General features: G+C 40.8%; 1 protein-coding gene across 3 annotated transcripts in view; it reads right to left on the reverse strand.

Moving 5' to 3' along the window:
* RNF150 (ring finger protein 150) overlaps positions 1-18,951 on the reverse strand; it is a 246,949-nt gene that overhangs the window by 99,345 nt on the left and 128,653 nt on the right. For all 3 annotated transcript variants that reach the window (XM_041758027.1, XM_041758028.1, XM_041758029.1), the window contains exon 2: positions 5,606-5,856. In XM_041758027.1, coding sequence (XP_041613961.1) covers positions 5,606-5,856 — 251 coding nt within the window. The remainder of the gene's footprint in view (positions 1-5,605; positions 5,857-18,951) is intronic.

Raw genomic sequence — 18,951 nt, forward strand, 5'->3', positions numbered from 1 at the left:
AGGGATCGCCAGAGGGCAGATTTGAATCCCCATCTGTCTAACTCCAAAGCTGGTGTCTACGACGATTACCTTGCACTAGATTTATCTTGGCATCACCGCTTTAGGAAATGCGGCTCACCACCCACATCTCTCCATTTCTGGTTGTACCTCTGGTCTCCATGTCGCCATCTAAAAGCCTGTGGTCTGAGGCTACTAAAGTAAAGGATATCTAGCAGGTGCCTGGGTGGCTCCATCAGTTGGCTCGGGCCATAATCCCAGAATCCAGGGATTGACTGAGTCCCTCATTGGGCTCCCTGCTCAGTGGAGGGTCTGCTTCTCCCTCTCCTTCTGCTCCTCCCCCTGCTCTTGCTCCTCTGTCTCTCTCAAATAAATAAATAAAAATATTTTAAAAGACTATCTAGCAAGTCTTACTCCGTGGGAAACAGCACTGAAATGATCTTCTCCAGGCACAGTAAGACATGAGGGCTAGTGATCATGTAAGATGATGGTGACTGTCCTCCAGCTGTGATCTGCACAAAGCCAAGTAGAGACTGGAGTGCCCGCCTGCCTAGTTCAAGTTGTCTCTCATGCACGTACCTGAATGGTTGGATACTTTACCAACGCAAGCCTAAGGCTTTGATATTCCATTTTAGGCTGTGAGCCTACATCTAACCTGAGAGTCAATCTTTCTGAAGGGATAGTAATGCTTGAATAAAAATAAATGACTTAAGTTAACCTGAGGCTTATTATAGCCATAGCTTGCCCAGATGAAGCTTTCTATTGAATGGAATGCAGCACTGTCCATCAAAGCAGAAATCTTTTTCTCCAGGAAATTATATGTTTTTATCCCATCCATCAAAGGGCCAAAATACTGTGCCTATTTTGATCAGGACACTGCTAACTTTTAAGATGATCCCAATTCGTTGAGTGACCCTGAGGGTAACATCTTACAATTTAAGGAAAGTTATTAGAATGGGAGCAGAGTGAAAAAACTTAAGCCCTATGAACCATTTCCACACCATCCACTTCCAAATAACTTTTTCCATAAATCACAGAGTATGCTTATTCCTAGAGATGTGCAAACTTTATCTACCTGCATAAAGTGAATTGATGATTGAAATAAGTGATCAACTAATAAATTCAAACTTAAAATTTCATGCTTTACTCAATTGCTTAATGATGACTTGGAAAATTTAGGGTTATCATTTTTATTTATCATTATCAAATTAGCTAGATATCTTAATTATAAGTGCTTTATGTGTATAGTCTCCTTATATATGAACTTTAGCAGCCAGTGAAACTGAACATATTAGTTCTAGGGTTTCACTGCCTTAGTGTCTGACTGGTGGTATCTACTTAAATTCCAGATTATTCAACAAAAATGGTAAAGTGGATTTGTAAGTAGTCATCAAGGAATCTCTATGATAGTAATAATGTATGCCATTCATTGAGAGCTTAAAAAGTGATTAGAATCATGATCAGAGGCTTTTAAAAATAATATACATTAATCTATTTAATTTTTACTATAATCGGGATGTCTGGGTGGCTCAGCAGTTGAGCGTCTGCTTTTGGTTTACGGAATGACCCTGGGTCCTGGGATCAAGTCCCACACTGGGCTCCCTGTGGGGAGCCTACTTCTACCTCTATGTCTCTGCCTCTCTCTCCGTGTCTCTCATTAATAAATTAAAATTTTTTTTTACTATAATCATAAGATGAAGGCATATTCCTATTCAGTTCAGAAAACCAAAGCATGAAGAGCTTAAGTAACTTGCCCATGTTTGGTAAGTGGTGGAACTGGATTACTATATAACCACTAAAAATCATATTTCAAAGATTACTTAATGGCAGGGGAAAATGCTCATCAATTAATTAAAAAATAGATTGTGTATTTGTTTACATGTACTTATTACATGTGTATTTGTGTCTCATACATAGGCATTTATGCAATGACCACGTAAACTTACTGAATATATATTTAGATCATCGCAAAACCTGAAAGGTTAAGGTACTCAACTGTTAACTATTTCACAGGGTAATTCGTGATTTGTCTTCTCTTTTAGTAATTTTTTTGGAAGTCAAAAATTTATTAGACTGAGCACATATCATTTTGAGAATCAGAAAAGAAGCAGTAACAATGTTTTTAGAAACTGTTCCAGAGGCTATAGAAAATTTAAACAAACCAATTGTTATAAAATAGGAAAATTCAAAGAGCTGTCTTTTTAAACAACAACCCAGACCTTACTGGCTGGCAGAAACTTTCTATTAATACTTTAAGAATCAGCTAATTCCAGTCCTATTTAAAATGCTCTTGAGCTGGGCTGTCCAATAGGACTTTCCATAATGATGGGAATGGCTACCATATGGCAGTACATATATAGGACATTTGAAATGTAGCTGGTGTGACAGAAACAGAATTTTAAATTTTATTTCATTACAATTAACTTAAATTTGAACGGTCACACATGGCTAGTGGGTATCATGTTGGACACTGCCATTCTGGATTACTAAAAATGGAGGAAAATTTGCAAATTCCTTATAAAAGCCTGTATAACTGTTACCTGAACATGATAGAAATGCAAACTATGGATGAATTTCACATATGAAAAACAAGGTAAAAAATAAACAAAATACAAATACAATCTAGCATATGTTAGAAGAATAGCATATATGTAAGATTTAGAATGGCCTAATATTGGGGAACGCATTACAATAATACACTCCTATTCACAGAAGAGAAAAAACTCAGACCATAGCTGTTGAAAGGCGTTTGTTAAAATTAAATCTCCATTCTTGACTAAAAGCTCTGAATGAAATAAGAGTAGCCTGACCTTTACTTAACATGAAAAAATATATATCTCAACCTAGAAAACTATAGGGGAAAATAATAAAATGGAGAAATGATTTTTAAAAATCCCATTAAACTCGGGATGTTCCCAATAAATGCTTAATGAAGAGGAATATATTCAGTGTTACCCTATTACTTTAGTTGATTCTGGAGGTACAAGCCAATGAAATTAGATAACGGAAAAAAAAAAAAGGTTTAAAAACTGAAAGAAGTAAATTATCACTGACTGTGCATATTATTTATGTAATCCTGATAAACTAATATAAACAATCACAAATACTTCAACATAGTGGTTAAGAGCGTGCACTCTGAAGCCCTGCTGTTGGTTCAATTACTGACTATTAATAACTAGCTGTGTGACATTGAGCAAGCTATTTAACCTCTTCGTTTCCTCTATAAAATGGAGACAATAAAATCCTATTACAGGGTTGTTAAGACTATTAAGTATGCAGTATATGCAGAACTCTTAGAACATGCCTACATATAATACTATTTAATATAACCATCAGAATTAAGATAATAATAAGGCATGTTATAATCATTACAAAATTATTACAAATTATAAAATATATAAATTACAAAATTATGTAGTATAAAATATGTACATAATAATATACAAAGTAAAAATACAAAACCCTAAATCCTTCCTATTTGAAAAAGGATATTTCATTTATAATAACAGAATTATTAAATACCTAGGAATAACCATAAGAAAGAAGTGTAAGATTAAGTGAGAATATTTATTTATTTATTTATTTATTTATTTAATTATTATTTTTGAAAGTAATATTTAAAAATGCTAGTATGGGGCAAAAAGAATCATTGAATAGAGGGCAAATATATACTAAGGAAGATTCAACAACAGAAGTTTATAAATTATCCTATAAACTTAAACAGATAAAAGTGTTTCTAAATTTATATAAAAACAGACATAAAAAAGTGAAAGTAGAATAATAAAGGAATATTATTAGCATGAAGAGATATGAGACAATATAAAAGTGCTGAAGCACTCAGAGTAGTATGGTACTGGAGTATGAATGGACAGATTATGGTATAATATCGAGGGCCCAGGAGCAAAACCAAATATATACGGGTATTTAGTATATGCTGAATGGGGACACTGCATATGACGGGCAGGAAGATTAATTACTGAATAAACACCAGTTATAAAATCTCGTAGGTAGGCCATCTGCAATAAAATAATGTTGGGTCTCTACTTGATTCTTTACACTGAGATAAGTTCTCTGTAGATTAAAGACGTAATCATAAAAGTGAAATAAAAAGTAGTGGATGGAAATATGAGAGGATTTTTTTTTCCTACAGTCTTGGGCTATGAAAGATCTTATTATACAAAACTCAAGAGTTATATAAAAAGATAAATTCATTTATGTAAAATCTCCAAGTTCCGGCATGGCAAGAAGCACCCACAGATAAATCAAAGGCAATGACAAATTAGGAAGATAAATTGAATCTTACGTTGGTGAATTCCTTTGACTAATAGTGTTCTCTTCAATTTCTTTGACTTACACACATCAGGAAGAAAATGATCAACAGCTCAACTGAAAATGGTCAGTAGCTACTCCAGAGGAAAAAAACTCACTTTTTCTATTTTGCTTGAAAAGATGTTAACATTATTTGTGATAAGAAAAATGTGATACCATGTTTAACATCAAACTGCACACAGCCAAAAGTCCCAACATTCTTTTGTCAAGGATATGGGGAAACAGTATAACTGGTATATTATTGTGTATGTTACTATAAACAGTATTATAACAACTTTGTTTATATTAGCATAAACAATATGTTGCTAGTTAATGTAAAAATTGGTTCAGCCTTTTTGGCAGACTTTGGGCGGTATCTATCATAGTTTAAAATACATATACCATTGCCCTATCTGTTAAACTTCCAGAATTTACCCTAAAGATATATCCACAAATGTGCTTAGTGTCACATTTACTTTTTTTTTTTCTTCTTTTTTGGGTAGGAGAAAACATGTTGATCAATCAAAACCGGTTTAATCAATGTGAAGTATGCAGGAAGTGGAATTTTATAGTCATTAAAAATGAGGAGGCAGCTTGAATTGAGTGTGGAAATGAATAATTCCAAAAGTGGGAAATAAGGGTACAGAGTTGAGTGTGCTACCATTTGTTTAAAAATGGCCATTTGGAAGCACATAAAATATCCCTGGAAGAGAAGATATTCCAGGAGGATGTTGGATAACTGAGGGACAGACACCAGAACGCCATTATTTTAACTTATGCCTTTTGCATTTTACACCACGTGTACATATTATCTGTTCCAAAATTAATTGCTTTTTCTTTCTTTCTTTCTTTCTTTCTTTCTTTCTTTCTTTCTTTCTTTCTTTTTATTAATTGCTCTTTAAAACTTTTTTATTTTTTATCTCTTTTCTTCTTCCATTCGCTGGAAAACCCTGGCTCTTCCCACACAATGTTGCCACTATTAGCATGATCTCAGCACACTCCCCTTTCTCCCTTTATTTTGGGCCTAAGAAGTAACTGTCCACAAAACGAACACAGGAAGGTGTGACAAGACAAAGTGCCTCCACGTTACAGAGCAATACTAGGAAAACATCAAAACACGTATATTTGGCACACAGCTGAAAAACTAGACGGCCAGTGGTGAGAATCTTTATCTCGAGTGGGGAGATAACAGGTAATTTGGGTTTTATCTCAGTATTTCCTGTGATTCCCAAAATTTATACAGTAATGTGTATTACTTCTTCAAGAATTTTTAAGTTTTAACAAACTCTTTGCTACTCACCTGATTCCTGTCCCGGGCATTTGCATATCGAAACCTCTGGATATAATAAAACACCAGCCACGCGAGGGATATGATCATCAGGACGATGAAGGAGATGGAGACAAACACAACCGAGGTGCGGCTCACGTATTTCTGCAGGTTCCGGGTCCCGATGGTGATGTACATCGTCACCGTGATGTTCCTTTCCAGCAGGCTCACTATCTCCTTCCCCTTCGGCTCAGGGATCATTATTGCCACGATGTCTTCGACGCCTGTTGGGACAGGGGCAAGGAGAGGGTAACAAGGACAAGGGGACGAGAGAGGGAGGAAATCAGCCGATCAGCCGAGCACCGGAGGGCCAGGAGGGGCAGATGCTCTGCTCCTTCGGCTCCTGCTAACCAGAGGGAACCTGCTGACGTCAGGAGCCCTCCCAGCTTCTCCGTGGCACCCTGCAGAGCCCCGAGGAGGGAAGAGGCACCTTGCCCCAAAACGCCCAGTTCTAGGCCACCTGTCTGCGAACCCCCTCTCCCCCGCTCCGGTGGCCCCGGGGCTGCTCAAGTACGGAGCCCTGCCAGTTTAGGGCAGTTTTCTCCTACACGGAGCGCCCGGAGTAAGCCAGAATGGGGTTTCTGCTGAGCTGTAAACACAAAATCAGGGCCTCAGAACTAGTTTCTGCTTATTTTATCTAATTCGACGTAAACAGCTCGGGTATCCTCACACTCAGCAAAGGGAAGATGGAGACCACACACATAATTTTTCAAATTTATGATACCTCAGCTTCCAGATACTCCTACCGCAGTGCCCATTACTGGGGAGTTTGCAGCCAAAGTAGCAATCGGTGGCGGCGGTGGTGGTGGTGGGGGGGGTCTCAGTTATCCTGGGCTATTGTCCTTGTCCTTGATGACGACGAGGTAGGAGGCACAGCCTCTCAGTGAGGAGTTCTGGGGCCTCTACAGGAAGTGTAGTAAGTGTGTGACCCCAGCTCGAAAATGATCGGCTCAGCGTGTCACTGTGGCTGACACTTGAACTAGACTGTTAATTGCAATTTCACCAGGACGCGTTCTTGGGATCCCCCAGCGCAGGCCCACGAGGCTCTTCATGAGCCCTGCTGCTCTCTGGAAATAGCCCTCACCTGGGGTCGCTGCAAATTAAAGGGAGCAAATTTGCAATTAAGATGCTGTAGATGCGATTCGGCACGAGATTAGACACCACTGGCGCTGCTTCCAGGGGGCTTTGTGCCAGGGCCCTCACGTGCCAGGGCCCCTCAGCTGGACGGAGCTCCCAGAGTACCTCTGCTCGGAGCGCTGCAAGCTCCTAGGGGCTGCTTAGGGCTTTCACTCGACCCTGATCTCTATGCAAGTTTTCAATCCTAAATTCCTCGCTGGTATTTCACTGAATAAATACCTTAAGAGCCAACTACGTACAAAGGGACCTCTGTGTGCTACATCAATCGCATATTTTTAAATATGCCTCAAGCTTTCGTACTGGCCCAATTATAAAAATCACAAAGCCACGGAATATGTAGATTTGACTATTATTTCTGGGAATTACTGAAACCGACGGCTTAAATTTCAATTCTGCAGAATTTACTGACAATTCGGATGCTCCGTCTCCTTTCATGTTTACTTTGGCTAATGGGTGCCTGTGGTCTGAGGTTTTGTGAGGGATTAAGGCTGCTGAGTGGTTTTGTCTATACAGAAATATGATCTGTGTATACTGGACTAATCTGGGCTGCTGAGGCTCCTGCCAGGGCTGTAGCTATTTCATAGGTATTTATGCAGTGGTAGGATAAATAATTTTTCATTTATTTTACTTCCTTATTTGTATTTTTAAAGCATGTCTATTCATGACTCTAGAATGGGATGTTTGAGGATGAGGTCCTGGGGTTATTTACGAGACTTTATGCTCAGACTTGCACATGCTCCACATTTTCCATTTCTATTTCAGTCCTTTTTATTATTTATTTTTATTGAAGTGTGGTGGATCCAGGGCCGTATTAGTTTCAGGTCTAACATAGTGATCTGACAATTCAGTCCTATACATTGCGCTATGCCCGCCATGATAGATAGGTTTTACATGTTTTTAGTAGTCAAATTTTATAACATATTCCTTTAGGGCTTCCAGTTTTGATTCTCTGCTCAGAAAGCTCTTCTTCCCAAGCAAGAATTTCGAGCATGCCGTGGCAAAATGGAAGGAATAACAACATTTAAATTCAGTGAAGTGGACCGAGTACTGCACTGTTCCCTGTGTCTGACATGGGACGTGAAGGACTGTGCCTTCCTGTTGCTTACAGCCTTGTGGAAGTGCAACTGAGAACCAAAAACTCAAATGAATAAACAAAATATAGATTATAGCAAACAGGATGAAGAAATTGAACAATCGATTGGGACAGAGCATATGGGAGTGGTTGCTCTTTTTTTCTTGCTTTAACATTCTTCCTCAATGCCTTAATGATCCATAATGGAGATTTGAAATAAATTCAAAATTGCTTCTCCAAAACACAATTTTTTCACATTTAAATCTTAACCCGGATGTGATTTAGTAACAAAACAGTACTTATTGAGCTTTTATAACATGACGGGCAGAGAGGAGATGGACAAGATGCAGTTTATTTTTCCCCTAAATTCTCATATATGTTTATATCTACTTTCGGATTTTGTTTTACAGTAAGGTTGACCTACCTTTTGCAAACCTATCTCAGCCTGCTTTAGCTGTGCAGTTTTTAACATATTTATCATCGGGTGGCCTAACTTGGTCTTCAGTAACTCTCCTCCCAACAATTTTCCTACTATCTGATTATACTTAAAAGACCATGGAGCCTAACAGTGAAAGGTCAAACCTCAACTCAGCATTTTAAAAAGTGGGCAACCAGGGGCACCGAGTGGTTCATTCGGTTAAGCACTTGACTTCGGTTCAGGTCATGAACTCAGGGTCCTGGGATAGAGCCCCAAGTGGGTCCCATCTCCATCCATCTGGGCTTCGTGCTCAGCAGGAAGTCTGCTGGTCCCTCTGCCCCCTCCTCCCCCTCATGCTCTTTCTCTCTCAAATAAATAAAATCTTTTTTAAAAAAATATTTTTATTTATTTATAAGAGAGAGAGAGAGGCAGAGACATAGGCAGAGGCAGAAGCAGACTCCATGCAGGGAGCCTGATGTGGGACTCGATCCCGGGACCCCAGGATCACACCCTGGGCCGAAGGCAGTGCCAAACCGCTGAGCCACCCAGGCTGCCCTAAATAAAATCTTTTAATAAATAAATAAAAATAGGCTATCGAGTTTTGGATATCCACAAAGTTTTAAATCACTCATCATCCATTTTTAGGGACTTGAGAAAACTGTCTCTGCCTGTAGGGTAAAGTATAATTAACTATTTTAAAGCATTTAAACCTAAGCGCTTAGTTAACCCTGCCCGTGTTGTTTGTACCCCTGGTGTAGCTTCACGACAGAGGAGAGCCGCTGGAAGGGGAAACAGTGAAAATGGCAGTGGAGCAGTCCTATTCGTCTAGACCTTGACTTTATTCATCTTTCTAGGGCTGATGGTGGTAAAAAAAAAATGGATTTTTGGATATTTCTCCAAGTGCTTTAGGCTATGGATTATTGTGCATGGTAAAAAGGGTATGCATTTATCCCAACAGAAATAGTCACTAAGAATTCAGGCACGTAGGTTTATCCAAAACCAGCACCGTGAAGTGGATCTGCGTGAATTATCTGGTCAGTCTCATCAATGCACAAAATCAGGGCCAAGGCTACTACGGGGTCTTAGATGTTCCAACGAGGCCCGTGAGCAATGTGAGTAATGCGGCAGCTCTCTGATCCTTGCTTCATCTTGAAGTGTGCAGCCACAGTGTCGGGGGAAGGCAGCAGCTTCTCCCCAGGCTGACTGTCGTGTCACTGCTTCTGCGAGCGTGAGCAAGGGAGGCAGGGGGGGGAAGCAGGGGGAGGTGGGGGAGAGGCTGAAAGCCTGAGCATCTCGGTTACAGGCTGCCCCGAGTAGCTCTGATCTAGGACATTGGGAGGCTCTGGGACTCAGGGGAGGGGGGACTAGCACGAAGCCTACTTTGTGGGGGCAGAATCTGCAAAGAGGCCCTGCCTGCTACCGGGGCGACTCTGTGTTCTCCGTGATGCCCAGTCATGCCAATGCGGAGGGCCTCTTTGGCAAAATTACGTCAGCTGACCACTTATTTTCCTCCCACAGGCGCTTTATACTTCTGAGCGGTCGCTATTATGTAATTATGGTATATTCTGGAAAAGCTCTTCGGCCCTGTGAGACCGTGTGCCCAGCACACACACGACCCGGCGGCCAAAGAGCAGGAGCCGCTGTATTTGTAGCGCTTCCTTTCCCGGAGAGAGCCCAACTGCCATCATCTAATTTGGTGTATGCAGATAGGAAAGGATCAAAACACAGGTTCAGAGAGCTGAGGAATGCTTAATAACCAGAAAACCCTTGACTTGTAAATTCAAAACCAGGCTGTTAAACACTGCATCGGAAGCACGTCCAGAGCACCAGCAGCGTGCTAGCATTTTACGGAGCGGCTGCCCCATTCCTGCCCCAATCCTGCCCGCGCATCTCCGAGGGTGATAACACCCCTCCTAGGTTCATGTGATCAAAAACCCGTTTTCAATTCTCTCTATTCTCTACAGAGGGCCTTTTAGAATTTAGGCAATAATGAAGAAAAGGCTGCAGTGTTCCATTTGTAGATGTTTTCTATTTATATACTTAATATCTACTATTTTGTTTTTTGTTTTTTTTTTACGGTCAGCTCCTGATTATCATCTCTTCTTGTGTCACAATGTACAGCAACTGATCTTTAAAACTGCAAAATATCATATAAATGTGGAGTAGTACCACTTAAAGTTATTTTTAATAAACACAGATGTAAAAATCATAAAGCACTCCCAAATAGAACCCAACAATACAGTAAAAGAATCTTCACATGGGATTTAAGGCATGTGAGGGTGATTTAACACTAGACAATATATTAATACTTTTTAATTTGTTAACAAATGAAAGGAACAAAGCATACGACCGCCTTGTGTGATCCTAGCTGTCCTTCAATATCTGGTTTCTTAATTGTCTATAGTCTTAGTGTTTTAGCGAGGCACAGGTTGACCAGCAAAAAGTGAATCTCTCACTTCCCTGGCAGCTAGATGTGGCCATGTGAGTAATATTTGGCCAATGAGATGTGAATGGAGGTGATGTTTGCCACTCCAGGCTCCTACCCACAAAGGACTGAGTATGTGTTCCTCAGATTGTTTCCCCTTTTCCCTGTTTTAAGCTAGAGAGATGCGGAGCGGCCAGCGTCTTAGAGAGGGAACCCACATGCTGAGGATGGTCTCCATTCCTGATTCTTATTAATAATAGTATAAGGAAATTTCCTTAATGAGATAAAGATCTTCCAGAAGGAACACATTAAATGGAGGACACGACACTACAAGTTCTCCAATTCAAATCATGAATAAGACCGGGAGGAGCCAACATTTTAAGTAGAAGTGATATCCGGCACGAAGAGATATAGGAACTAGAGTGTAAATCCTGGAAAGGAAGAGTGAACATGACCACCTAGAAAAGCCAAGATAATGTGGCTTTTGAAATTAGAAGAGCATTGAGTAAATACAGGATTCAAGATCCACGTCAAAAATGAAGAGTTTTCTATACACCGGTAATATCTAACCAGAAAATGTAATGGAAAAAAGTGGTCTGCACATACTAGCAGCAGAAGTCATAAAACAGCTGAGTGTACAGCTCATAAACACTAGCCCCTCTGAAGAAAACCATACAATAAAGGTTCTCTGAAAGACATAAAAAATTTCTGAAGCAGATTTCAACTTAACCCAAGGGTTATTTAGTATATTTAGTTTCCAAACACATGTGATTTTTAAAGTTATCCATATGTAATTATTTTTATTATTTCATTATGGTCAAGGAACATCAGCTCTTGATATTGTGCCTTAACCATGGAATATATTTTGGGGAGATGAATGTTTCATTTGCAGGCAGAAACGTAATATTCACAAACCATTCTTTGTTTGGTATCTATACCTCAGTGACTAAGCGTATTAACTACGTTCAGATTTCCCACATCTCTGCTGTCTTGTCTACCCGATTGCCTGCGAGCTGTGTGGCCAAGTGTCACAGCAGCTCCTACAGCCGCTGCTCCTCACTGCGTTTCCAGGGGGGACCGCACGGGCACTGGTGGTGGTTCTATCTGCTGCCACCACTGTTGCTGGGGCAGGTCCGAGGTCATGAAGACTCTGGTTCTTTGTAAGTGACCTTTTCCTCCTCCTGGTAGCCCCTTGAAGTCATTCGAGGATCGCCCTTGTGTCTTAAGTGTCACCGGCCCACTGGCGAGTACTCAGCAGCTCACCCAGTGGCCTGCCAGTGCCCCTTAGCCCGGTCTCAGTCCCCTGTGGTGAACCACAGTTGGAGGCCTACGATCCTCCTGACGAATCACCAGAAGGCCCTAGTGGCCTCAGTTCTGTCACAAGGCCTACGTCACTCGCCTCACTTCATCTTGTCACGCAGATGCAGGCATTTTATCACCTCCCACTGTCCCAAATACGTACAGTAAAGTTCCCTAAGAGACAGACCGCGTTCACATACCGTCTTTAGGGTACAGTGCTGTAACTCTCCTGTTGTACCAGGAGTTCCTGTTGTTCCTCTCTTACTGTGCCCAATTTATACATTTAAGGCTTATGTACAAGAAAAAACATAGTGCACATAGGCTTTGGTACTGTGCATGGTTTGTATCCCCTGAGGGTCCTGGAAGGTTCCCGTGTGGGTAAAGGGGAAATTACTGTACACAAACTCTTTCTTTTCTTTTTCATTTTTTAAAAAAGATGTTATTTATTTATTCATGAGAGACCCAGAGAGAGAGGCAGAGACACAGGCAGAGGGAGAAGCAGGCTCCCTGTTGAGAGCCGGATGTGGGACTCGATCCCAGGATCCGGGGTCATGCCCTGAGCCAAAGGCAGATGCTCTACCCCTGAGCCCCCCGGGGCATCCCCAAAAATGCTTTCAGTCTGAGGTATGCATTATTTTCTTTATTTCTAAAACATCTGTCCTCATGCTTTATTCAAATATTCCCTCCTATTTCTTTTCTCTCCTGCGATTCCTATTATCCCGTTGGTGGCACTCATTCTGTTAGCTATATTTTTATCCTTTCCCCTCTCTTTTAAAAACTTTTTATTTTGAAATGCTTACAGACTAAGATTGGCAAATGTGGTACCCAGAGGTCCATGCACGCAGCTGCCAACTTCCCCCAGTGGTGGCATCTCACATATCACAGGGCATTATCAAAACAGGAAATTGACTGGCACAATAAAATTAACCAGATTATAGGACTTAGACTTCACCAGTTTGGGCATGTGCAGATTTTTAAAAGGTCTCTGTGTAAAATTCCATGACATTTTATCACTCACGAGTCATTCTTATCATTACTACAATTAAAATATTGAAATATTCCATCACCAAAAAGAACTGCCTCCCCCCTCCTTTCCCTGCCCTAACCTCTGATGTCCACTTATCTATTCCCCATCTCTAGAATTTTATCATTTCTAGAATGTTAGATAAATGGAATCATACAGTATGTAACTTTAATATTGGCTTTTTTTTTTTTTTTCTCAGCATAATGCCCTTAACATCAATCCAAGCTGTTACATGTATCAGTTATTCGTTCCTTTTTATGAAAAAATGGTATTCTATAGTATGGAATATTTAGCCACAGTTTAACTATTCACCCATCATTGAACATATGGGTTATTTCCAGTTTGGGGCTATAAGTCTACAGCTGCTATACCCATTAGCGCACACGTGTTTGTGTAGATGGAAGTCTTCACTTCGCCGGGATGAATGCCGAGGAGCCAACTGTTAGGTTGCATGGTAGCTGCATGTTTCATTTTTAAAAGAACCTGCCAAATTGCTTTCCCGAGTGGCCGTATCGTTTTACGTCCCCACTGGCAATGTGTGAGCGATCCCGTTTCCCAGCATCCTTGCCAATATTTGGAATTACCAGGGTTCTGTCGTTATCGTTTTGTTTTTCCAGCCCTTCCCATAGGTACACAGTGGCATTCTGTTGTGTCCCTTATGATTTCTCTCTACGTGTTCTGGCTGATGGTGAAAGAGTTTCTCAAGCTGATCTTCCAGCTCGTACATTTGTCTTTCGTTGTATCCATTCTGTCTTTTATCTCACTTGTTGTGTTCTTGATTTACACTATTATATTTTTCATACTAAAGCTGTCCTTTTTAAACAACAACAACAACAACAACTTCTGGCTCCTTCTCCCCCTTTACAAACTTCCACTGCATAAAAGCTTCTCTTCCTTAATATTTGTGGTCCACCTTTTCAACCACTCTTTTCCAGCTGCTCTCTGCTTTGTACTCTCTTTATTACTGTGGTGCTCCTCAGCTGTCTCGTTACCTCTGGCTGAGCAGTTCCTATCTCCCTGGTGGGATGGGCTGCTCTGCACAGTCATGTTTTCTGTGGGGAAACTGAGGCAGCGGCCCTAGTTCTGTTCCTCCAGGAGATTAAGGAGAGGAGTGAACAAGCTCAGGTGGCCCCTGCACTAGCAGTGCCTCCTCCCATTAGCAGGGTTCCTGTCGCACTGCGGGCCGCTCGCCTCCCTCTCAGGGGGTCCTGCCCCTCCTCCCTGAGGCACTGCTGAAGTCAGGAATCAGCTCCCAGATCCCCGTAGCTGTGGACACCCTCTGATCCAACTCCATCTCCTACCTGTGTCCTGCTTCTCCAACCTCCCTCTATGACTCTTGGAAACTTAAGTCTCTGGTCAACAAATCCCCCAGGAGCTTCCATCTCTTCTTAGGAGGATTCCTTTACCTCTTTGCTTTGACTGATCTGGCTGCCTTACAAGGACTCTGGTTTCTCTGCACTGTGATTAAGGGGAAAAGGTTTTGGGGCACTTGGGTGGCTCAGGGGTTAAGCGTCTGCCTTTGGCTTAAGGCGTGACCCCGGGGTCCCAGGATCGAGTCCTACATTGGGCTCCCTGCAGGGAGCCTGCTTCTCCCTCTGCCTGTGTCTCTGCTTCTCTCTCTGTGTCTCTTGTGAATAGATAAATTTAAAAAAAATCTTTTTTTATTAAATAGGATACATTTAAACTTTTTAAAATTTATTTTCATTAAATCACACTGCATATACCTCAGAGCGAGATGCTGGTCTGGTGTCCGTGCTCCACTTCGCTACTTCCAGGCTGTTACACCCAGCCCCTTCCCACCCTCCTTAGAAAGCCACTTGGCCTTGAGATTCTCTCCACCGCATCTCTTGTCTCCTCACCTTATCTACCAATCTCCTGTTCATCCCTTTCATTACCTCCTTTAGCTCCTCGTTCATCACATTTGCTCTCCTCGGGCTGGCATTTTAGTCATTCACACAGATACGTCACCCAATACTTGGGCCTGTCAGTTGTTTGCTTTTCTCTTCTCCATCGAGCTTCTTTCTCCTCTAGTCCTTCTCTAAGACACGTACCTTACCCTGGACCTTGTCACTACCAGGAAACCGCACCACCTCTGAAATCCCGACTTCAGAGATGTCACGTCCTCTTCTTCTAGCTCTCTTTACACAGGCACCTCTCCACCTATGACCTGCCTCCCACTCCCCCCACTTTTCTTAACTACCGATCAGCCCTTTCCTGGCTTCATTTCTGTCCTTACTCTTCTACTCCAATCTCAGCGTAGATCACATGGTCCATGGTTATCAGAACGTCTCTAAAAATACCCAGAGCTCCCTTGCTCTTCGATGTCTCCACAGAACATGCCCTAAAAGATTTGCTTTTTCTCTGCTTCCACTTTATCATGTGAACACTGCCAAGAGAAAAATCTCATGATTCATCTGTTTTCACTTCAAATTTATAATCCCTTTCCACAAATGAACACCTAATACTGCCTTTTCTACTCTGTTCTGGACCCGCTTTCCCTTTGTCCAAACGATGACCTCAGATATGTTATTAAATGAGGAAACTCACAGTGAAGCACTTAAACACAAGGCCTGACATATAAAAACCACAATATAGATGTCAAGTTTTATTGGTATCATTGCTGTTTTACCACCACCAAATACACAGATGGGCCTGTCTGCCCCATCCTCTTCTGAGCACAATGCAGGACATGCCCCCTCTGCTACGAAGACCTAATCCTTTAAAGTGCAAATGGGCAAAACCATAGTCCTATCACTTGTCAGGTGTGGACAGGGCACACAGGACTTTTATGTGAGTTAAGAGGAAAGCAAAGGCCCTCTTTCCCTGCTGATCTTAAACAGGAACATCTGGATGGCTAAGCTACAGCAGTCATCTTAGTACCATGAGGGGAAAAGATTAGGGATACAGCTGGCACAGAGGGACGAAAGACAAAAAATCAGTGCAGAAATAATATAACATCATCTGAGCCTTGATCAAGCCATGCCTGAAGTCAGAATGCCTTTGGATTTCACAGTTATCTTGCAAAAGACAGTTTGGTTTGAGTTTTCTGCCCTTTGCTTCCATATGACATACAGGTAGTTACCCCCAAAATGTGTGTGTGTGTGTATGTAAAAGAATCCAGGTCTTCTGAATCCCAAACCACTGTCACTGAACCTTATTATATTTTTATGTAATTTCTCAGGTGGTCTGTAATTTTACTTTATCTGAATCCACATGACTTTTGCCCTTAGTGTTTTCCTCTGTGTACATTTCAGGAAAGAACATTCATATGAAGCAAAATCATTACTGTCTGCCTTGCACATATGACTCCAAGGCCATCCCGGGCCATGAGTGAGAGGTCATTCCAATGGTGCCAAAGTGTGTTCCGTTAGCTCTCTTACCCCAGAGAGAGGTTAGTGCCATCCTGGACCATGTACCTTTCCTGAAACCCGTGTGTGACTACTCTTGTTTGGGATGGGAAGGATGTTTTCTGGAATACAGTCTTAGTCTGAACTATAAAAACAGTTTTCAAGGGATAAAAACAAACTCACAGGAGGACCAATTAAGGACTGAAACTTATTATATGGAAACCAAACAGATAACTTGTGGTGCGAATCAACAGACGTGATTGCTCCAGCAGCCCAACAAGCTCAAGATATTAAAGGTTCATCTGAGTTGCTCAGTAAAAACTGGTTGATTTAAGCTCCTCCAGTGCTTTGCCGAAAACTTGAAATCCATCAAATGCTGGATGTTACTGAAGTACATTTTAATTACGCACCAGATACTTGAAATGCAGATTTATCATTATAGTCAGGCAGACACTCAATAACAACGATGAGGTCAAAAAACTTTTAAAGGAGATGCTAACAATTGCCAATTTTATTTTCTTTGGAATGGCTCTAGTAACTCACTGATGTCAGTTCCTCAGCTACACTTGAGATGATCAATGACTCACACTTTTTAAAAAATTCATATTTTTTCCCAATTTACAAGTGTGGAGAATTTTCTATGAATTTGTGATAACCGTAGGAGGAGTGATGAATATAATATAAGGTATTTTATTTATAGCCCCACCTGTAGCATTTTCTTATAACATATTCAGTAAGTCAGACTCAAAAATAACTTTCAGTTTTTCTGAGAATTTTAAATGATTAGAAATGGCATCATAGAGTGCAGGCTGAAACATAACAAATCATAGTGTACTATGTTGATCTGCACAATAATTAAGTTTTTATTAGAGCAATAATCTGGCTTAAAATCCTTCCACTTACATATAAAATGGTTTGAATTCTAATTTTAGCTTGAATATAAACCAGTATACATGTAAGTCTCATTAAAGAGCAGACTGATGGAATCACAGGATAGGAGACACAATAAGAGACCAAAATTCTGCAAGCTTTCTCTCTTCCTAATAATCTAGTTAATGAAATTAAATAGCAGAATCATACACCAAAACTTCTAGCTGGGTGACCCTGGAAGATTTACAAAATCTTTAAGCTTTAGCTTCATGATCTCCAAAACTTAAATAGCAAAACTTATCTCGTCCAAAGTGGTGGGTGAGGATTAAATAAATAAGGCATATAAAAAACCCCAGAAATAGTGGGTGCTCACTAAACAGAAGTTATTGTCACCAATATCATTTATCAGGTAATTATTGAAAACATTGCAGACCGTGTAAAACTTGCATTGGCAACAAAGGAAGTAAGGCAGGGGTGGGAAGGGACACACCAACCTTGGCTTCCAGCCTAGTTTCTCCCCAAAACAAAGGATGAGCTTCTGGACAACCTATACCCCCTGAATACCACGGGGACACTCCGAACAGCTGAGGGCCAGGAGGTCCATGCTGAGCAAGTTGCCATTTCTGCAACACGAAGGGTTCATTTGTTAGCTTTCACCTCCGGTTGATCAATAAAAGAAAACTCTGAGGTAGATAATCAGGAAATTAATCTTCAAGGGAAAAAAAAAAAACCAAACATAACTGGGTTAGCGATTAATGGCCTACATGATATTGTTGTTAAGGTGGTGAAAAACAAAAGTCGTGCAACTTTGAATTCACAACAGTCACATAATCAAAGAAAATGGGGATTTATGTTTTGTTTTGCTTTGAATTAGTGGGAAAAATCACATCAATTATTCCCCAGTAGATGATTTTTAACAATGCATGGCCAAGAACTTCAAATTACAATTCAAAAAACCCGAAATGCCAAGGATCTAAGGAGCTTCTGGATATTTATGGGGTACTATTATGTGCTATTGTACAGAATAGGGAAATAAAGCTGAAATATTTCTTCTCACAGTTTTTGCTTAATTGGCAGATGTGACCTCGAATCCCCAATTCACTGCACACATATTAAATGCCTCCTTACTTGATTTATCTTCTGCGTTTCTTTTTAGTAATCTCCAAAGTTGCCTTTAGTAGTCTTAGAAAACTCCAACTCTCTTTATTAAGAGTCCATATTGGAAAATCCCTTTCTTAAGAGCAAGTTTACTATTTTGGTTTCTAAGAGGAAGCTGGGAATCCCCACATAATTTTCCCTATAGTAAGAGGACACGGCTCTAAATTCAACAAATAATACTAAACTCAGTTGAAAGACCAACTACTAACAAATACATTGAGAAACTATAGGAAAAGTGGGACAGAACTTGATGATAAACCTTGGTCGACAGCAAAAGAGCTTCTCAAGGATCAGAGCTCAAACTCCAAAGGAGTGGAAAACACTGCACATCCCTTGGCCAGGTCCACAAATTCTAACACCTAGTTGTGATAAACATTTATATGAAATACTTTCAGACTAACATGAAATAAAGTTTATAAGCCTCCTGGGTCTTTATGCCTCCATTAATCAGTAGGTCTCAGGGCAAGGGGAAGGAACTGGATTCATTTTATTAGGATCTCAGGTCTAGGAAGGGGAGAAGGGCTGGGCAGCTGCATATGCATTTTGAGGACGCTCCACAGATCTGAAAT

The sequence above is a fragment of the Vulpes lagopus genome, chromosome 6 (assembly GCF_018345385.1).
Source record: "Vulpes lagopus strain Blue_001 chromosome 6, ASM1834538v1, whole genome shotgun sequence".
In the NCBI taxonomy this organism is placed as follows: Eukaryota; Metazoa; Chordata; class Mammalia; order Carnivora; family Canidae; genus Vulpes; species Vulpes lagopus.